At 44.1% G+C, this 22,811-nt stretch overlaps 1 protein-coding gene across 6 annotated transcripts in view; it reads left to right on the top strand.

The window, feature by feature from the left end:
- Positions 1–22,811, top strand: part of LOC311064146 (disco-interacting protein 2 homolog A-like) — a 183,313-nt gene that overhangs the window by 65,593 nt on the left and 94,909 nt on the right. For all 6 annotated transcript variants that reach the window (XR_014602684.1, XM_084083922.1, XM_084083924.1 and 3 more), the window contains exons 2-4: positions 7,797–7,868; positions 15,815–15,934; positions 17,232–17,351. Coding sequence is in view for 5 of the 6 variants with exons in the window: in XM_084083922.1 (XP_083940048.1) it covers positions 7,797–7,868; positions 15,815–15,934; positions 17,232–17,351 (312 nt within the window). In the remaining variant the exon portion in view is untranslated. The remainder of the gene's footprint in view (positions 1–7,796; positions 7,869–15,814; positions 15,935–17,231; positions 17,352–22,811) is intronic.

Genomic DNA, 22,811 nt, shown 5'->3' on the forward strand with positions numbered 1-22,811 from the left:
GCACAAACACAGTTCCCATGCATGTCGTGTAGGTTTCTCTAACGTTTCAGTGGGGATTTTTGTCCTTAAGTTGACAGCCAGCTGGAGAAGAGAGAGCACTCACAAGATTCAGGGGCTTGTTACACTGTGACAATTTGAGTCCAAGCACTGCATATATTCTCTACCCCATGTTCCTACTCCCCTCCTCACTGTGTGTGCGTGTGTGTGTGTGTGTGTGTGTGTGTGTGTGTGTGTGTGTGTGTGTGTGTGTGTGTGTGTGTGTGTGTGTGTGTGTGTGTGTGTGTGTGTGTGTGTGTGTGTGTGTGTGTGTGTGTGTGTGTGTGTGTGTGTGTGTGTGTGTGTGTGTGTGTGTGTGTGTGAGAGAGAGAGAGAGAGACCCTGCTCTGAGCCAGTGTGTGTGCTCTAACATTTGCATATGTATGTTTAAGGTGAAGGGGGGAAGCAGGAATTGAAATGATGGAATTGATGCATCCACTCAGACATTCCCAGCAGGCATCGCGGACGGAAGGCATGAAACAGGGGCAGACCGGGAGATGCCGGGCACTGTGCCAACTGGAGGACGGGCGCACGTGTGTGTGTGTATGTGTGTGTGTGTGTGTGAGTGAGGCGTTGTGTTGACGTCTCCGTATAGAAGGCTGCACCTGGGCGTGTTGTGTATAGGAGAACATAGAGAGACAGAGAGAGTATGTATGTGCATGCTTGTGGATGCATTAGCTCAGCTGTGTGTGCAGTAGCTAAGCTGCTTCGGTATACAGTAGTGTCTATGTCGGTGTTTTTTCAACCCTTTTCATATCAAGGTCCATTATTTATTCGGCATTTGAGCCACGAAACCACCGTTTGATGAGATTTAGCCTCTCAGACCCAAGACTTAGAATATTTTGTTATCGTTGGATATGATTTTGTCCACAATTCCATTGGTACCATAGTAGAGATAACAGGCCAACGTTGATAAAAAATAACAATTCTTTAGTTAAGTAATGCAGATGTTTAACAATAATTTAACTCTTGAGAGTGTAAAATGAAACCAAATGGACCCTTACGGGTCCATTTGGTTTCATTTTACATTCACCAAAAATAGCAGACCTACAAGCGTTGTGAGCTTGTGTAGGTCTGCTATTTTCAGAGTTTTGATTTCGAGGGGGAAAAGAGTGGACCAAGTACAGAGCCAACCCCGGTCATCAAGCATTGATTTACCAAATATCATTGCTGTCGGGCACAAACCTCTTAATCTCCGTATTCTAACTTTTTTGACAGAGACGATATCAAACAGGGGGTCCTTACAATGAACAGCTCAGATTTACCTTTGTGTGTTTAGTTGATAAAACCTTTACAATTATAAAAGCTACGTAAATGTACTCTGCTCTCATGCCAGCAGACTGTAGTAGATCCTGAAATCCTACAGTATGTTTTGAATGGAGTCGTTTTGAATAGAGAATCGTTTTGAATGGAGGATCGTTTTGAATAGAGAATCGTTTTGAATGGAGAATCGTTTTGAATAGAGAATCGTTTTGAATGGAGAATCGTTTTGAATGGAGAATCGTTTTGAATGGAGAATCGTTTTGAATAGAGAATCGTTTTGAATGGAGAATCGTTTTGAATGGAGAATCGTTTTGAATGGAGAATCGTTTTGAATAGAGAATCGTTTTGAATGGAGAATCGTTTTGAATGGAGAATCGGAAAAAAACGTTTTTGAATCGAGAATCGTTTGTTTTGAAAAAAACAACAACAAAAAAATCAGAATCGTGACCCCAAGAATCGGAATCGAATCGAATCGAATCGTGAGATAGCAGAAGATTCACAGCCCTACCTGTAACTTGCCAAGGCTACTGAAGGAACGTATTTCCCTGTCAGTACTTTGGAGAGCAGCAGACACTCCGACTGTTTAGAGAGACTCGCATGCAAGATAATTCTCTAATGGGTTCTGGTGGTCGTACAGCGATGGGCTCCACTCAATAGCCATCAGTCAGCTACTGTCTATAAGGCAGAGGAGTGGTTGGTCTCTCTTTCTCTTTCTCTCTCTCTCTCTCTCTCTGGCTGTCACTGGTCTGGAGTGCCCCATGATTGACCGTCTTGTCCCTGCGAAATTAGATTTGGGGGACCACCACGTCGTGGGGAGGAGTGCTTATGGTAACTGTCCTGTAGGAGGACGATGCTCTGGAGCAGTGCCCACCAGCCTCCGGGAAACAACACGTCCGGTATAGGGCTGATCAGGCAAATGACATCCGGGCTCATTTATCGTACCGCGTGTTGCGCAAAAAAAATGGGTTATGACGAGTATGACGTAACCCATCAAGACCGGGGAAATTTTTGATTTCTTTGGCTATTCAAAAAATAGCAGATATACAAGCTCATAGCGCGGCACCGAGTGCCGCGCTATGAGCTTGTAGATCTGCTATTTTTTTTTAAAAGCGTGAACATTTCTGCTAATCTTTGAATATATATATTTTTTAAAGCGAACATTTGTAACTCAACAGTTTAAAAAAAAAAAAACGTTTGTTTATATATCAGTGGTTCTCAAACGTTTTTCATGTCAAGGACCCCCAAAATGACATGTTTTTGGCCGCCGACCCCCATCTCAAAATATGTTGTTCCAGGAACCCCCCAGACGCAAAGATTTGAGTTAAAAATCTTTGCTTTAAAATATATATATATATATTTACAAACATGTTCACGATTTAAAAAAAAATAGCAGATCTGCAAGCTCATAGTGTGGCACTCAATGCCGAAAAATGCTATATTTTTGAATAGCTAAAGAAATCTAATAATGACACGGATGCTTTCCTGGTTTTAATGGGGCAACCCCTTCAGCCCTATACGATTATAGCATATAAGTGAAATTGTGAGACATGTCACAGTTATCTGTGACAATTCTTGCCTGTGATGACATGACCCAAAAAACAGAGATGCCGGGTTGGGGAAGTGGCTCAGAAGAGTAGAAGGGCTTTACAAAAAAGGACGAGCGGAAGGAGTGGGGAGCGACGCGGGGTTGAAGAGGAGGCGATGATGATGAAGGGAACAAAGGGGAGCTGCTGGGGCTTCTGGCGAAAGGAAAGGAAGAGAGGAGAGGAGAGGTGGAAAAGCCAGTGTTTCCAGCTGAGCTCCCCGTCGCTAAATCCTCCATATTCATCACGTGAGAGAGGAAAGAGACAGGACCAGACCTGCCTTGCCTCTCTCTCTCTTTCTCACTCTCGTTCACAATGTCTTTTCCTCTTTCCCTCTCATCTTTGTCCTCCTTATCTGGGCTTGTACTGTAATTTCTCTGTTTGACACCTCCCTCCACCTCCTCTTCCACTGACACGGTGTGACTGCCACTGTTTTCTCATCTCCTCCCAGGTGCTGCTTCTGTAATCGAAAGGTTTACCTCCTCCTCCTCCTCCTCGTGACTCAATTACACAACGCAGCCTGTAGCCTAGTCAGCACATAGGTGTGTGTGTGTGTGTGTGGGGGGGGGGGGGGGGGGTGGATGAGAGGTTTCCCATTCCGCTGCAGATGGAGGCTTGTTGGTTGTCGCTGCCGCCCGTTAACTCACCTATCTGGGCTGTGAAATTAGGCGTATTCATTTCCATTCTTACGTCACTCTTTCTGTCCATCCACCCATATCCATCTCCCCATACCCTCTCCCTCCTTCCAAACACTGTGATGGCTAGAGCTCGACCGATGCCAGATTTTTGGTGGCAGATTGTTACTATCAAATAAGTCAAACAAGATCGGCCCCCATATTGGGCTCTACCGATGACCTCTCACATGTCTTTGAAGGCTGTTTGAGAGAAAGAGAGGGAGTGTATGTATGTGGATAAGTAAATATGCACGCACAAACAGACGTACACACACACACACACACACACACACACACACACACCCCGAGAGGAAATGGCAAGATCATGTTGTGGTGGATCAATCCCGCTTTGACTGTCTGTGGTTTGGGGTAAGGGTCATTGTTTACCAGTGAATGGATCCGTTCATTCCTCCATATTAATGAGGAGGAGCTGTTTGTTCTCCAGCTAGCAGAGACATAAGTTGATGGATCAGTGGAAGGGGGCTACGAGGGGAGGGGCTGCTCGCTGGACTTCTCTAGCGTGTAGGAACTGGAGCCTTCCCAGAGAATGGCTTCCTATTGTGTGGCTGTCATGCTGCTGTGGCCCATACACACACACACACACACACACACACACACACACACACACACACACACACACACACACACACACACACACACACACACACACACACACACACACACACACACACACACACACACACACACACACACACACACACACACACACACACACACACACACACACACACACACACTCAGGACACCCCAGCAGACAGAGTCAGTGTCAGGTCAGCCAGTGGACAGTGCTGTATTGTTATCTGTCCCCCAGTTCCCCTGGACATTTAACACTACGGTCATTCAGCTGTCACTGATGACTCAGGGCCCACTGGACAGTGTTGTGACCAATGTGACCAACACCTGCCTTTAACGCCAGACACAACACACAACACACACACACACACACACACACACACACACACACACACACACACACACACACACACACACACACACACACACACACACACACACACACACACACACACACACACACACACACACACACACACACGCAGGCTGCTGTCGTGACTGGGGCTGGTGCCATTCCTCATGCGTGTTACAGCAGCAGGAGGAATTGGATTCATGCAAATCGATCAGGGAGGGAAAAAAAAGGAAGGGTCTAATAACGCTGTGGCTTCCATGTGAATCTAAATTTAGTGTAGCCAATACTTTTTTACCCCTTTTTCCTCCCCAATTTAGTCGTTATGCCAATTGGTTCCTCCCCACACACATTTCTGTGTTGTCACTGCTGTACATAATTAAAAAAATATCAAACATATGTGGAAGAAATGCGGGTAGGTTCTTCCTTGGTCTACTGGCAGTGTGCAGAAGAAATTTGCCCCGGACAGACAAACAAACAAACAAACAAACAAACCAGACAGACAGACCCATTTGTAGATGGCTAGGCCCTAGTCTCGCGTAGCCAGACAACTATTCCACAATCTCCCAATGCTATATAGAGTCTGGAACTACACCTCCCGAAAGCCGAGAAAGGAAGCTATCATCTGTTCGTCATTTCCATTCACGAAAATATATTTTTAAACCATATTTTTGCAGCAAGCTATATATGCTTAGATAATTTTGATTCATATTAGGACAAATGTACGCGACTGCACAGATAAAACGGAAGCGGGGAGGAGGCGTTACAATCGCTTTACCGACGGATCATTTTCAGAGCTTCCGTGCTCCAGACTGTATGACTTATATGACATTTGAAAATTGTGGGAGGCAACAGTCTGGCTCGCGAGACTAGCTGGCCCCCTACAGAGCCACACCGTGGAAAAAGAATAAAAATTGAGATTGATTGAATTTAATGACCAGAATATCAACCCACAAAGTTCTCATGACAGTGTGAATAAGTGGAATCACACGCAGGCATTCATCAATTCATTTGAACTTCATTCATGTTGCCTCATTGGCAAAATCGAATTTCTCATGCATGTGTTTTCTGTGTGGGTGTGTGAGAGAGAGAGAGAGAGAGAGAGAGAGAGAGAGAGAGACTAGCATGTCTTTGGTGTTGTCAGTCAGCCAACTTGGTGTGAATCAATATAGCTTTTGTCTGCAGAAAGAGGCTTCACACAATCAGCCACGGTCTGGCCGACAGCAGAGACACACACACACACACACACACACACACACACACACACACACACACACACACACACACACACACACACACACACACTCACCCCAAACTCACCCAGGATTAGCCAAAACACTCCAATTGACTCTGTGACCCACTTGTGTTATTCTGTGTTTAAGCAGGTCCAGAATGTAAGTGGGTGTGTGTTTCTATTTACATTTTGGATATTAAGGCCAACGACTTAGGAGTGCAACATTGTGTCTACTAGTCTAGTCAGTCAGCTGACGTGGAGCCAGAACAAGAAACTGACATAATTGTAGGCAAGCAGACCTACAGTACACAGTAAAATCCTCAGTGTTGAATGACTCTGAGACTGAAAGTTTACAAATGTAACGTACGGTAACCACATGGACCTGTAAGTTACAAATGGATAAACTAGAAGCTGAATGGATACTGTTCCTGCAGAAACAGTGTGGCCGTAATCTCGTTGATTTCTGACAACAGGATCGATGTTCCATTAAAAAATGGATGATGTCACGTCATCCATTCCCAAACTCTCCCTAGCTGTTGCGTTGTTAGGGCTTGACAAAATAAATACACTTTTAAAAAAAAGAAGAAAATATGTTAAATATTTCAAAAAGTATGAAAGATGTCCTTGCTATTATACCCAAAGGAAACATTTTAAAGTTTGAACGAAGCTTCTAGGTGGAAGCATGTCAGAGTTAGAGCATGCCAAGTCTTTGAGGAGAGGAAAGAAAGTTAAGAATGCATTGCGATGCGTTGTGTTCCAAATACCCATATACGTATATAGGGTTAAAGTGGTTAAACTGCTTTTGATGCTATGAACCTATTTTGCTGGGGACCCCCTGGAACCCCCTCAAGGACCCCCGGGGGTCCCCGCACCCCACTTTGAGAACCACGGCACCAATTAACTCAGAGGAATGTACTGTGTATAGCCATGGCGTATATAGGCCTGACTCTGGGTTTGTCTGCAGTACAATAATAATGCTGTATCTCTTGCCCTCTTCTCTTTCTATAAACAGCTTCTGCGGAGTAGATGCAGCGTTTGATCTGATGGCTTTGTGTTCTTTGGTTTGCGTGGTATCATCAAGGCTGGCAAGTCAGCCATATCTCTTAACCATGCGTAGTGTAAATATTTGATTCCGATTGAAAGAGGCAGGCTTGAAATAACATGAGGTTAGCCAGCCTTTAACAGACAAACTTTTAATTACGTGTGCGGAGAGACAAGTGAGGCACGGCCTGTTAGGGCTGATGTCAGCGGGATTTTTTTTGCTTGTGGTATATTAGGTTGGGGAGGCTGGGGGGTTCCAAAACCCAGCAGACAAATGAGCTTTTAAATGCCCCTTCCTCAACTGATGCTATCATTGAAGTATTCACTCGCAATTCACCGCAGTAGAAGTGCTGCTGTGTGTGTGTGTGTGTGTGTGTGTGTGTGTGTGTGTGTGTGTGTGTGTGTGAGAGAGTGGGATGTGGAGTACGGTATGTGTGTATTATTCCTTCTCTTTAGCATGCATTTTGTGTGTGAGCGAGCGTGAGGTCGTTCATAAGTGTGTGTGTGTGAGTGAGCGAGTGTGAGTTTGTTCATAAGTGTGTGTGTGTGTGTTAGTGAGAGAGCGTGAGTTCGTTCATAAGTGTGTGTGTGTGTGTGTGTGTGTGTGTGTGTTAGTGAGTGAGCGTGAGTTCGTTCATAAGTGTGTGTGTTAGTGAGCGAGCGTGAGTTCGTTCATGTGTGTGTGTGTGTGAGCAAGCGTGAGTTCGTTCATAAGTGTGTGTGTGTGTGTGAGCGAGCGTGAGTTCATTCATAAGTGTGTGTGCGGCGCACACTTGTGATCCTGCGGTTGAGAGCTGATTGTCTGCTGACCCGGTCAGCCCTGGTGCCCTGTGGTGCCAGTGTAACAGGCTTGGCAGTGTGGGTACTGAGGTTCACTTCACACACACACACAAACAAAACACCACGACACGTCCCATCAGCTAATGACTCATCTCTTTCCCACCCCTCCCTCCCTCGCTCTCTTTCTCTCGCTCTCCCCCGCTCTGTCCCCTCTGTTCCTCTCTGTGTCTGTCTCTGTGCAGGGGACATCACTCAGAAGGGCTATGAGAAGAAAAGAGGCAAACTGTTGGCACCGTTCATCCCACAGATACAAGGTAAGACCGCGATGTTCAGCCTGCTATAAAAACATAGCCTTGTTAGCCCATTAAGACCTGGAACGCATCTGTGTCATTTTTTGATTTGAGCTAAAAAAAAAAGCATTCTTTTACACTTTGGCTATTTAAAAATAGCAGATATACAAGCTCATAGCGCGGCACCGAGTGCCGCGCTACGACCTTGTAGATCTGCTATTTATGAAAAATCGTGAAAATGTGTGCAAATCTTTGAATATATATTATTTTAAAGCGAACATTTTTAACTCAAATCTTTGCTTCTGGGGGGTCCCTGGAACAAAATATTTTGAAATGAGGGTTGCCGGCCAAATACATATAATTTTGGGGGTCCTTGACATGAAAAAGTTTGAGTAACACTGATATAGAAACATATGTTTTTCAAAATACTGTTGGGATTTAGATGACATGTCTGGAATCGGCCTCAGGTCTTAATGGGTTAAATGTAGGCTATATTACCTGAGTAGTAGTAGTACCTGTAGCTAGCTACGTACAGACAGTGCCTGTTTGCATAGCGGTTTGCATAATGTCTGTTTCCAATCACAAACGAAAGGAGAGCGTATCGTCTCCTCTAGGCCGTCGAGGCGTCGTGCCGGATTTCAGGCTATAGCTATCGAAGTCAGAATTTGGCAGACGGAAGAGGCAGACGGAGTGTTGAACACTCTAGTCAATATATCGCCATGAAACTGTCATGAAATATCACTCGGGGCTCGTCGTTGCGGCTCTGAAGCCACACAGTCCTCTCTGCAAGATGCCAAGCAACTTACCTCATCAGATACATCCTCGGGAGGTGTGTCCTTGGCTCCTCCCTAAAGGTCGGGTTTTAACCCATTAAGACCGGGAACGCATCTGTGTCATTTTCTTTTTCCTTTGGCTATTCAAAAATGCAGATCTACAAGCTCATAGCTCATCTGCTATTTCTTTTGAAAAATCATGAAAATGTGTGCATTACTGTGCAAATCTTTGAATGTATATTTTTTAAAGCGAACATTTGTAACTCAAATCTTATTGCTTCATGTGGATTCTACAAATGTCTTCTAAATCATAAAACGTTTTTTTTGAAAAAAACGCATGTTGCTATATATCAGTGGTGCTCAAACTTTTTCATGTCAAGGACCTCCCAAAATGATATGTATTGGCCGCGGACCCCCATCTGAAAATATTTTGTTCCAGGGACCCCCTCAGAAGCAAAGATTTGAGTTACAAAATGTTCGCTTCAAAAAAACTATAATATATATTCAAAGATTTGCACAAAATGTTGACGATTTTTCAAAAATAGCAGATCTACAAGCTCATAGCGCGGCACTCGGTGCCGCGCTATGAGCTTGTAGATCTGCTATTTTTGAATAGCCCAAAGAAAAGGATTTTTTTTTTACACAAATGCGTTCCCGGCTTTAATGGCTTAACTGCCGTCCAAACGTGTAGGTGTTGAGAGTGTTATATATCTATGCCATAACCCTGTATGGGAATTATATATATATATATATACACTCCTAATGAAATGATTTCCCTCTATGATGGTGGGGAGGGGGGGGGGCTGACGTAATGGAGACCGTAAAAGACAAGGTTGTGGACCGCTGGATGAATCATAACTGGTTGCAGATTACGATCTCAAGGTTACAACAGTGCGTCCTGTTTTCCGTCTCCACGCTTCATTGTGTCCATGTGCAGTCATACCCACACAGGAAAATCTGGAGTGTTAAAGGAGCATTTCACCCCTGGAAGAACTTACAGTCACTCAATGTTAATAATATTTGTAGTAGATAACAGTAGCAAAAAATTTAATTTGCACCCTATGGCCAGAAAAATATAGAAGTCTGTGTGTTTGACTGGGGTTTGACTGGACTGCTGCATTACTACAATGACCATAATGCTTTAGGGCACTGCCCTTCCTTGTGGGGAAGGGAGGCTGCGTGGGGGTGTGGTCTACATCGTAGGCAGGAAATAAGGTGAGATAAAGAGACTATGAGTCAAATGACTCATAGTCTCTGACTGAGGATATGGATAAAAATCTAAAAATACAGATAAAACACAAAAAACACACCAGGATCATGTTTATGGGTCCTAGACCTAGATAAAAATAGGGGTTTGATGCAAAACCTTCGAAATGTCCCTTTAACTTAAAGGACGACTTCACCCATGTTCAACCAATGTTCATATAATTGGTCCTCACTAATGCTCATGATAATATGGTGCCATGTTTCTGTACTCAGTCGGTGTCTCGAAGGAGGGCTGTGGACAGTTCAGAAACCCGCCTACCAGTGACATCATCAATCGGGAATGCAAGCTTAGCTTATAGAAAAGGCACGCTTTCTATTCCTGGAAAGTTAGCTATAATAGAAGCCATTGTTCTTGCATCAATAAAAAAAATGAAAAAAAAATAAAATCTTTGGGGGGAAAAAAGATGCCTTACGATGATGTCACTGGTAGGCGGGTTTCTGAACTGTCCACAGCCCTCCTATGAGACATAGACAGAGTAGATTAAAAAACATTTTTTTATCATGAGTATTGAGTGAGGTGGGGACCAATTACTGTATATGAAGATAGGTTGAAAATGACTGAAGTCGTCCTTTAACTCTGAGAGTATAAAAATGGACCCCAATGGCTCCTCCTTTTCTTACAGAGTTGACAGTGTGAGAGAACAGTTGTTCTTAATTATCTGCAAGTGTGTGTGTGTGTGTGTGTGTGTGTGTGTGTGTGTGTGTGTGTGTGTGTGTGTGTGTGTGTGTGTGTGTGTGTGTGTGTGTGTGTGTGTGTGTGTGTGTGTGTGTGTGCGTGCGTGCGTGCGTGCGTGCGTCCGCGTGCGTGTGTGCGATCCCATTGCAGAGTAGTTGTGTGATTGGCCAGATGAGAGCGTTTAAATCCCAAGCGGTGCTACAGTACTACTGTACATCTCTAGTGTGACGTTTCTGGGCAGCCCATGCGTCTCCCTGTCTGGTCGCATTATAATCTGTCTGCGTCCTGCGAGGACGCGTGGGCATGGCCTCACGTATATTTATCCATCCATTCAATTGTATTTTTAGCCTCCGGTCATTCAAGTCGAGCAGGCCCAGTCAGTCCCCGTGGCTGGATTTTAAAGAGTAGGTGGTTTGTGGTGGAGTCCTAGAGAGGAGTTTTCTGTCCGTCTAGCTTGCTCCCTTGCTCCTTCAGTCTCCCTCCTGCGTTCCCCCAGACCAGGGTCCGTGGCAAGATGTTTGGGTTTGGCCCGCGCTCAGAAGAACACCAAGCCTCAGTGGAAAACGGAGCCCAATGGTGGACCGATCACTCCAGGCTTTTCCACTGGAGTTAGCAGGCCTGTTATTTAGCTTGGGCGGATCATATCGTACCCTCCTCTCTCTCTGTCTCTCATTCTCTCTCTCTCTCTCTGGCTTTCTAACTCCCACTTCTGGCCCCTCATGAGTATCTTCTCTATCAGTCAGCCATTGGTTAGAGCCGTTCACTCTGGATCTAAAAAGACCTGAGGAGTGGAGGTAAATGGACGAGTTACAGAGTGGGGTAAGAGCCTTCTGTGATGGTGTGACACATCCGTACGCCTGATAAAGTGCATGAGGATGTGGGTTGGGTTGGGTTGGGGGGGGGTTGGGGGTATTTTGGGATATTTGGTCGGGAGGAAAGTCAAGGGTCTATTTTTTTTGTCACTTTGCTTTTGGTTCGTCTCATCTCGTTCACATTTTTGTTTTAAACAAACTGCCACACACACAGTGGAGTGGTTTGCCCGTGGGGTTGATGTTAACTTTTCACTAACAACCCTCTCCTGCGTGTTGTTGAGGGTTTCTTGGCTGCAGGGTTGAAATAGGACCACCGTGGACAGTGGGCTCACAGCTCCATATGGAGTTTCATTAGACGTTTTACTGCCTTATATTTCACCATTGTCTGAAGGCTGCGTTTGAGCCCAGCGTGATAAAAGTCGTGTTGCCGTTCAAAGCCAGACTTGTTTGGACTTGTGATAAATTGGATTATTATTTTCTTCTCTTTGTAATGTAGAGTTTCTGTCACACTGAACAATTGTGAAGAACTAATCATTTCTGGTCCAGACCTTTGAATACACAGAGAAATGATATACTTCACTGAAGGTATTATATATAGGATTCCAATAGTTTGAAGGTCTGTTTTTAGAGCCTAACCTGTGTGGGTACTGTATATTGCAGGGTCCGTTTCACCTCCTCAGTATGGATAAATGTGTCCCAGCCCTTTAAGAAAGAAATATTTAGTCAAATGGAACCGTTTCGGCTTTATTCTTTCTTTCTTGTTCTAATTTCGACTCACCTTTTCTAAAGTGACCTCTGCATTTATTTCACTATTTTAGACAACAGAATGTCATGCAAGACAATAGCATAATATTCCTATGACTTCACAATAGGACGGTGGGATATTATGCAAGTCATTAGACGAGCTTAGTCGTTCTCGAGGTGACAGGCACTGTGCACGTGTCAGCCCCGGCACACAGATAAGTGTTGCCATCGGCCAGGTGCTGAAAAATTCCTCAGGATTCCCTGAGAGCCAATTGCAGCCTCTGTTGTGGCAGAGCACAGCGCTGATTGGCTCGCTGCCGTTGTGTCTGTGAAGTGTGTTCTCCCCGGCAACCGGACCCGATAGCCTGACTGGTTATAGACCTGTTTTCTCTGGGGGCTTTGGAAAGGCCATTGTGTGACTGGGCTGTTAGAATGACATAAGAGACCAGCACATATTTATGTGGGTGTCCGAGCGCCGGGGATGAGCGTGCATTCTGTGAATGTGCATTTTTGTGTAGCCTATATGGTGTGTGTGCATTTTTGTGTAGCCTATATTGTGTGTGTGTGTGTGTGTGTGTGTGTGTGTGTGTGTGTGTGTGTGTGTGTGTGTGTGTGTGTGTGTGTGTGTGTGTGTGTGTGTGTGTGTGTGTGTTGTGTGCTCAGGATGATTAAAAATTCCAAGAGGTTTATTTGTCACTCACCCATACAGGTGCAGTGATATGGTGTGACATGCTCCGCAGACTGTGCTATGAATATAATGAAAAGAAAACACGATATAGGCTAATACAACAAGGTACAAAATTACAACAGTACAAATTTAGCAAGGAGAATAATGCGTACGTGCACGTGTCGACACATCCTGTCGGTAAATGTCCTTAACCCATTAAGAGCTGGAACATATCTGTGTCATTTTTTGATTTAAGCTAAAAAGCATTATTTTACACTTAAGCTATTAAAAAATAGCAGATCTACAAGCTCATAGCGCGGCACCGAGTGCCGCGCTATGAGCTTGTAGATCTGCTATTTTTGAAAAATCATAAAAATATGTGAAAATCTTTTAATATATATATTTTTAAAGCGAGCACTTTTAACTAAAATCTTTGCTTCTGGGGGTCCCTGGAACAAAATATTTTGAGATGGGGGTCGGCGGACAAATACACCTTATTTTGGGGGTCCTTGACATGAAAAAGTTTGAGCACCACTGATATACAGTAGAAACATACGTTTTTCAGAATACTGTTGGGATTTAGAAGACATTTGTAGGATCGGCTTCAGGTCTTAATGGGTAAAACCGCGTTGAACGTACCTATCTGTAATGGTGGATTTAGCTAGATAAAGGTATTTAGGTAACGTGATTGTGTGCTGATGAAGACAGTGTTCTTTCATTGAAGATACGAACCGTAGGTCTATAACTCAGCATTACCGGGTGCACTGCCTCTCTGTCGAAGAGTTGCTGACGGTACAGAGCTCCATGATCCTCATTAAGCTCTCTGTCTGGCTGGCTGGCTGGCAGGTCCTCGGTTTGGAGCTGAACCGTGTTGGTCGGGCAGTTTTTGTGGGAGGGAATCTGTCCCAAAAAAGCTTGGGAGACACTTCGTAAGCCAGCGACGAGGTCAACCGAGGTCAAACAGTCAAAACAGAGGTTAGAAAAAGGAACCTCAAAAATCGGTCAAGTCTGTAAAAGCTTCTTTTTTCTCTATGGTTGTTCATTAGCAAAACTGCAACAAGGGAAGAATTGGGAAACACTGAAACGTGATTATTTGAATTATTATTATTATTGGTTATATTCATATGAAGGACATATCCTGTCATATTATATTTCAGCTGTGATACAGCTGTTTCATCTCCACTGGTCGCTTACTGTACATACTGTAGGACAGGGGGTCCGGGACCCCTAGGGGGTCCTCAGAGCTACTATAGGGGGTCCGCCAAATCTTTGTGATAGGATTTAGTTTTTTTACATTAACCACTTGAACCCTAGAATTCCTTTTCTTTTTTTTTAAAGATTTTTTTTGTGGCTTTTTATAGCTTTATTGGGAGAGGGATAGTGAAAGTAGGCTGACAGGAAATGGGGAGAGAGATGGGGGAAGACACGCAGCAAAGGCCGTCGGGAACGGGATGCGAACCCGCGGCACGCTGTCTGTTAAGGGATTTCAACCAGGGTGCCTGGACCGCGACGCCACGGCCCAGGCCTAGAATTCCTTTTCTGAGGGGAACATTAGCCAAAAATAGCAGATCTACAAGCTATAGGTGTAGAGGGAAAAAAGAGCAGACTAAGTAAAAAAAAACTTAATCTGAAACACAATTTTATACAATATATAGTAGGGGGTCCCTGCTTCATCTCTCTCTCAGCTCGGGGGTCCTTGGCCTGAAAACGTTGAAGACCCCTGCTGTACTGTAGGATATTGTATTATTTTTGCACTGTGTCAGAGTCGGACCTTTCATTTACAGAGGAAAGCAGGTTGCCGGGGATGCATGTTTTTGGTTCATATGTTTACCCAGATCTATTCAAACTACACTACCGGTAATAAGAAGCCTTTGAAACTCAAACTTAAACACCCCTTGTGCTCCCACTGACAGGAAACCGCTGTGCAAAGCTGTAGGATATACAGCTGAGCTATAGCATATTGGTACAGTTGTGCCTGCTTCCTGTTCCATTGTGTCTCTGATGGTGTGTGTGTGTGTGTGTGTGTGTGTGTTTGTGTGTGTGTGTGCGCGCGCACACACACACACAAACACACTCCCCCTAGAGAGAAACCCACTTGGGAGCTATTTTTGAACCACGCTGTACGACTGCATTCTCACAGGATCCTCTGCTTAGTTCTCCGCATCTTTCCCTCCTCCCCGAAAATACACCAACACCAAAAGATGCGAAAGGAAGCGTGGAGGTGGAAAGCCTGATTTATACTCTGTTGCGCGCCAGTGTCGAACACCAAAAGTAGACGATCTATAAGGTGCCTAAGCTTGCAGATCAGCTATTTTCGGGAGACCAAGTATAAACTAGAAAATATTGTTCCTGAAGAAACATTGTGGGCTCGCTTCAAGCCAAAAATTATTAGTATAAAAAGTACAAATTGTCAAAATCCCAGGCAGTGCTCTCTTTGACTTGGTATCTCTGACTGGCTTGTATGTGTGTGTAGTAGAGTCATACGTGTCCACAGTAAGCTGGGTTTTTTTACAGTTTGAATGGAGTTTCTAAGTGAAAGAATGGAAGAGTTTTGAGGAGAATATAGTTTATAATATATAAATAGTGAGGATAACTATTGTGAGCACACAATCAGCCTGAAGGTCTGTGCTCAGGAGTTTCTCCTGATGTTGACTGTCCTCAGACTGCAGCCGCCGCACGTCTCCCCTCTGATACAAACTACTCTGAAGGGGTAATTTTTGACGGTCACTAATCATGTTCTCTGTGTGATTGACAAACGCTTTGTGTGTCTGTACAGTAGGTAGGCTTCAAAGCTGCTGAAAATACACTGGATTGATTGACATCAAATGGCAACTTTTGGTACCGCATCAATATGTAGTCCGCACGCGAACACGCACGCACGCACGCACGCACGCGCGCACGCGCGCACGCACACACACACACACACACACGCACCGTGAGATGAAGATTGGGAGGCATGCCTAAAGTAAGTGATTCATGATGCCAGCGTATAGCCTAACCAGGCTCCTGTCTGTATTCTGGTCTCTCTGCAGGTGTAGATCCCTCTCTCCAGATTGACAATAGGATCCAGGCGTCCTCCCAAGCAGCCCTGCCAGGCACCAAACACATCAAGTCCCGGGCCGCCAACACCCGGGATGAGCGCTTCAGATCTGGTAATCTCCACGTCGATGATTTCGAAACACCTGCTGCAAGCCACGGTTGCCAGATCTGCTTATTATAATTTCACCGCAAGATTTTATTTGAAAATAGCCGATCTGCAAGCTCACAACGCGCCGCATCGCGACGCGTTGTGAGCTTGTAGATCTGCTATTTTCAAATAGCTGATGTATATGTTAAAGTGCTCGTGTGGCCCATAGTCGCTTCTTTTGGGCTGGGTTTCCTAGACCTGGTTGCTTGTTTCTCTCACAGAATCTGGCAACACTGGCTGCAGCGCTGCTGTTTAGTGATGTAGTGTGTGTGTGTGTGTGTGTGTGTGTGTGTGTGTGTGTGTGTGTGTGTGTGTGTGTGTGTGTGTGTGTGTGTGTGTGTGTGTGTGTGTGTGTGTGTGTGTGTTTCCAGGGAACATACTGTACTGTAGGTCTGTAGAGGATGCTGTTTCCCTCTACATTAACTCCCTCCTGCATCACGTAGATAGATACCAGTGCTACCCACGCACGTGTCCCGTTTATTGATTTTAATTCTGCCCCCTGTGACATGATTTAATCTTTATTTTTGGAGAAACACCCCATCTTTTGGGAGCTCGGGGTCCTTAAAGTAAATAATAATAATATATCCCATTACCATCCCAACTGTCATAGTAGTACCGTTTTCAGGGGTCTATCCTATGGGTGTCAACAGGTCCATGTGTAACAGGATCTTTGGCTTTTTGACCAATAGATCTCCAAGCAGTCAAAAACAACTTGTCCATTTGCATTGGTGTATTCACATGAGAAGCGTAGTGCTACCCCGCTGCCCGTATAGACCCCTTAACAGACGACGTCACACTGATAAGAACCAGTAATGAAACCCATTCTATCAGGTCTCGCTACAAGAGGGGGTTGGGGTGTGCTACTACTAGTGTACCCCGAAACAACAGGTTGGGAATTGATTGCGTGAAACAATCACCTGTGCGTCCAGTCTCAATGTCAGTAAACAAATAATTGGGCTATAGGAAAAGTCCTATAGAGTGTTCTCACATACTCGTGTGTCTATCATGGTGTGGTATGGATACTGTTCAGCTGATGACAGGAAGGAGCTTGCTTGCTTGCCAATTATCTGTGATATACAATATAACATCCTCATCCGTTTTTATTGTTTTGTTTTATGTATTTTATTAGAGTATTTGTATATGTTTATGATAATGTATATTTGTATTGTAATGTTTTGTCTCCCCCGAGCACACGGCAAGACAAATTGCACTCAATGTTTCATTGAAACGGTAATCAATTAATGGCATCTTGACTCCCTCAGATTTGCACACAGAAGCTGTCCAAGCGGCGCTCGCCAAGTACAAAGAGAGGAAGATGCCCATGCCGTCCAAGAGACGCTCCGTGCTCGTTCAGTCCTCCGTAGAGGCATGCACGCCCCCAGGTGAGTTCAGCGCTCTGCAATTACCCAAAATGCACCTGAGCCAGCGGGTGCTCCGGGGTATAAATACACATGCAAACAAACACTGCGCAGCGTTGCGTGAATAAATACACCCAGAATCACACAGAAACAGACACACAAACGCTGTTTACACACAGTGGGACTGGGTTGTTTACATGCGTTCCAGTGAGCAGAGATGTGTTGTGTAGGCTGATGACGCTCTATTGTGTCCAGCGGTCTAAAATCTGAGATGACATTTGCAAAGCATCGGTTACTGGAAAGCAATGCTCTGCGTGATGAATGTGTCCATTCTTCACCGCGGTACAGAAAGTAGCTCTCACCACACGTTTCCCAGGCCACCTTCCCACATGGTGTTGTATAACAAGCGCCCTAATCACATTTTTAACATAGTCTCAAAATGTCAGCCTGCTGTCTGCCTTTCTAACTGTTTGTGTTGCTCGGGCCTCTTTCTCTGATACCGGGCTATTCTTTTTACTGCATTGTTCAGCATTGTTTCTTTTTTCCCCCCCTCGAAACTTTTAGCAGTAAAGTGTTACATCGTTATGTTTCATTTTCACCGCCAGTCAACAAGATATTGGTTCACTGCAGTGGTGTAAAGTAACTTAAGTACATTTACTCAAGTACTGTACTTAAGAACAATTTTGAGGTACTTCTACTTTACTGGAGTATTTCCAATTGTCTATACTTTTGCTTCTACACCACTACATCTCAGAGGCAAATATTGCACTTTTACTCCACTACAATTATTTGAACATTTTAGTTACTAGTTACTTTGCAGATATAAACTCTTACATTATAAAACATACATTAACCACTTTAGCCCTATTCTATACCTAGGCTATTTGAAAATAGCAGAGCTTGTAGATCTGCTATTTTCAAACATTTTAGTACTTTTACTTTTGGTACTTTAGGTATATTTTGATATCAATACTATCAGCACTTTTAGTACATTTTGAATTCCGGACTTTTACTTGTAACAGAGTACGTCTACATTGCAACATTGATACTTTTACATAAGTAAAACATTCGAGTACTTTTTCCACCACTGGTTTCACTGATAGAAATCTTCTGAACATTGCGGCAGGCTTGCGGTTTGCCGTGTAAAGTGTCGAGTGGTGTCGGTAGCGTTGCTCCCATAAAGACGCAGCTAGGCCACAGTGCTGGAGCATTTAACTGGATTAAGAGCTCAGAGGTTGGGGTTCGCAACAGAAGAAAAGGCTCCCCTCTTCATGCTTGTTTTGAGTCTCTGTGCATGGCACTGCTAATTCTATTGTGGTGCAAAGTGACAAGACGCACAAATATGGCCAACAGACCCAGGGAAACGCACGCATGCTGAGGCTAGCACACACATGCACACACACACTGTGACTGTCGGGGGTGCTCTGCTAATCGCTAATCCGTCTAGGCTCGCTGGCAGCTGCGAGTGCTTGCGCATATGTGAATAAAGTAAACAAACATGGGGGGACAATACATGATGTATACAGTTATATGACACAATACACTTTCATTTTCCCTTTAGACAGATTCTTAATGGAATTCCTTATGTTTTTTCAAATTGCCTGACCCAGATGTGTTCCTGAAATGATATTGGGTGTGTAGACAGACATGATACATGCAGACCTGTTCAGCCTGGTGTATTTATTTTCCGGAAAGATTGGTGTACTGGAGTGGATTCTGTTTTCATACCTTGACAGTGGCCAGCCGCCACACTACTTTAGGATTTAGTTCACACCCTTTTTTTGAATAGATGCACATTAACCCTTTAAGACCGGGAACGCGTCTGTGCTGTCATTTTTAGATTCATTTGTGCTATTCAAAAATAGCAGATATACAAGCTTCGAGCTTGTAGATCTGCTATTTCTTTTGAAAAATGTGGTCAAATCATTGAATATATAGATGTTTTACTCAAATCTTTGCTTCTGGGGGTCCCTGGAACTAAATATTTTGAGATGGGGGTCCGTGGCCAAATTCATATAATTTTGGGGGTCCTTAATGAAAAAGTTTGAGAACTGATATAGATAACATAAGTTTTTTCAAAAAACAGTTTTTAGTGGATTTAGAAGACATTTGTAGAATCCCCAGAAGCAAAGATTTGGGTTAAAAATGTTCACTAAGATTTGAACACATTTTCATGATTTTTCAAAAAATAGCAGATCTACAAGCACATAGTGCCGCGCTATGAGCTTGTATATCTGCTATTTTTGAATAGCCAAATAAATCAAAAAAATCTTTCCCGGTCTAAATGGGTTAAGAATAAATGTTAGCATCTGATTTGATCTTGTCAGTCCAGGCACCACCAACACAACAGTGTTGAATGAGCCAACAGGGCTTTGAACAGATTTCACATTCCATAAAAAATGAACAGCTGATCTGAAGTCTTTATCTGCTCTGCGGGCGCGTTTATTGATATGCTTGCCTTTTGTGTGCTTGCACACAGCATGGAGTTGGGTGCATAATCAGTGCTGAGATCTCTGCAGGACCAGCTACATTCTCCGCTGCTGGGCATTGCTCTCTTTGTAACCCTTCTCAACTCCCAAAAGCCTTTCTCTCTCCCAGTTTCTGACTTTCTTTCTTTGTTTCTCCCTCGCTCTCTCTTTCTTTCTCTCTTTCATTCCATCTTTCTGATTCTCACCTTTTCTATCTCTCTTTTTGTCTGTCACACATTAATTCTCTCTCTCTCTCTCTCTCTCTCTCTCTCTTTCTATCTCTCTCTCTCTCTCTCTCTCTCTCTCTCTCTCTCTCTCTCTCTCTCTCTCTCTCTCTCTCTCTCCTGTCCCTCCCTTGGCAACTGAGTCAAGGTTACAGAGATACAGCGCGAGCGTTAGAGAGAAACAGAGAGAGAGAAGCTGAGGAATAACAAACAGAATCATAAATGCCTGATAACCCCCCCCCCCTACACACACACACACACACACACACACACACACACAAGTTTTCCATCTGTAGTGACATGAAATTTGGAACGTTGGGCAGAAACCTACTGTAGTATATCCATATTTAATGCTTTTTCATAAATTAATGCCCTATTTCATACATCGTTGTATGACAGTGTTGTGCAAACGTAGCAAAAATATCCGATCTACCTAGAGATACTGTAGAGTATATGCAGTTTTGTCTACTTTGTGTATGTTGTATTGCTGTTAGTGCACAGACTTGCTGACATGCCACACCAACACTTCTCCTGCTTGTATGAGTTAGTGGCAAATAAACCGTCTTAATCTTTTCTTATAATGACATGCCCAAAATAGGGACACAAGGTTGAAAGTGGTTAAAGGTAGGGTAGATGCTAATTGGCCATAATCCCATGGTGGCCATTATGCTCTTGCATCATACCCGAGTATGACGTTAGAGCAAAATGGCAGCCGTGTCAAAAGCAACGCAAAGAAATCAGCTCCTTGTTGCTCTTGTTCATAACTGTGTGCAGTATGAGGTATTAGAAGACAGATTAATGGTATGAGTGCTACTTAGGTTAAACCTGAGTTGTTGATACTTAGTTGCAGGTGTGGGTGTTAAGCGCTGACAATAGCTGATCTACAAACCCACAGTGCGTCGCAGAGAGCTTGTAGATTGTGTGTTTTCCGTGTGCGACATCGGCGTGCAACTAATAATCAGGCTTGACGGTACACCAGGCCACACACACACACACACACACACACACACACACACACACACACACACACACACACACACACACACACACACACACACACACACACACACACACACACACACACACACACACACACACACACACTCCCCCATTTCTCTCTATCCCACACTGTCCTTTGTTCTCACTCTCTCTGATGTTCTCTGTCTGTCTGTCTGTCTGTCTGTCTGTCTGTCTGTCTGTCTGTCTGTCTGTCTGTCTGTCTGTCTGTCTGTGTGTCTCTCTCTCTCTCTCTCTCTCTCTCTCTCTCTCTCTCTCTCTCTCTCTCTCTCTCTCTCTCTCTCTCTCTGGACTTCTGATGAACTTCTACATTATATGAGGCCTATTTTTGTATGCTCAGAGACCCTGTAATTATTGGAGATGTGTGAGTGAGTTCTCTACTTTCCAGTGGGTGCCCATGAGCAAGTATCGCTGTCCACTTCACTTTTTACCGAAGCGCAAGCAGGGCTGTTCTTTACTCGTGGTTTCCTGTCCCGTTGCCTCGTTATATCGGGGAGGGTAAAGGCTAAATGTTTATAACTTGTTTGTTTCACCATCCTGCTTTTCTGTAAGCGGATGATGTCTTAAGCCTTTTACCATTTTGTTCTTGGTTCTCCGCAGAATGCAAATCTCCAGACTCCAACTGTCTCTTTTTCCTCCTGTCCTCCTGGACAACTTTTAGAAAGCTTTGCAGATGAAATGAATCGGTTCATTTCGATTGATCTTTTACCTGTCTTTCAAGTCAAGTCATCCTCGTTTAGGCTATTATTTGCAAGGACCGACTGCTCTCAGTTGCCTTCGGGGGACAGCCACCAAAAATGATCACTGTCTGGGTTTTAGTCCAAACCATAATAACTTCAGTGCCATACACCACAATGAGCTATGTTGTATTTTCCTTTAATATTTGACAGAGGAAATATGGTTGGACTATTTTTATATATATTTATTTCTCACTTGACATGGTTAAATGGGGAGACCAGCATTTGCCACGTAATGCTGTATACTTTGGGATACTAAAGATACTAAAGATAGTTAAATTCAAATAAGATGAATGTTTACATTATAATACCTGAAACCATGCATCTTACAATAAATTCAAGGAATCTCTGTACGTACGTCTGTAATCCACGTATCTCGAGAACCGCCCGACTTAAAACACGGCACGCGAGTCGCCCGAGGGAATGCTGTGCCCGGCATCGAGTCGGTTGCATAGGCGGTTGTCCGGTTGTAATAGAGATATCCATATATGGCCAATTGGCCATAAAAGGGCCACAGACAGACAGACAGATACAGAGATCTCTCCGTATGTGGGCACAAAAGGGACACAGAGACAGACAGACGGTTACAACAGGTATTGCAGAACAGGATGGGGCATGCATTCCCAACTTGCATCATTCCCGAGTAGGCCGGTAGCCAACGGGTACCAGTCTAGTTGTTTGTAATGGCAATTACGGTAGATCTTTGACCTCTCTTAATCTAGTCTAGACGATAAGGGCTCTCCGCTTACTGGTGTGTCTAATGACAGCTAAAGTCATTGTAGGAGCTAAAACTGGGTGGAAACAATTCGTGGAACTGGATTGCAGAACCACTCCAAAGACTTTAGGGCTATCCTTCATATTGGGGCAGTATCGGGATTGGTTTTTCAAAGCAGTGGATCTAGGTTTGTCAGTGGCCGTTTCTACACTGTTCTAGCTCCCACGTTGAATATAGATTTAGACGTAGTGGTAGGTGTAGATCTCCAATATGTCAGTGTGTCATCTGAGGATGATCGTGCTTAGCCACCAAATTCCTGTAAG

This window comes from Gymnoscopelus microlampas (assembly GCF_963454915.1).
Source record: "Gymnoscopelus microlampas genome assembly, chromosome: 17".
Lineage (NCBI taxonomy): Eukaryota > Metazoa > Chordata > Actinopteri > Myctophiformes > Myctophidae > Gymnoscopelus > Gymnoscopelus microlampas.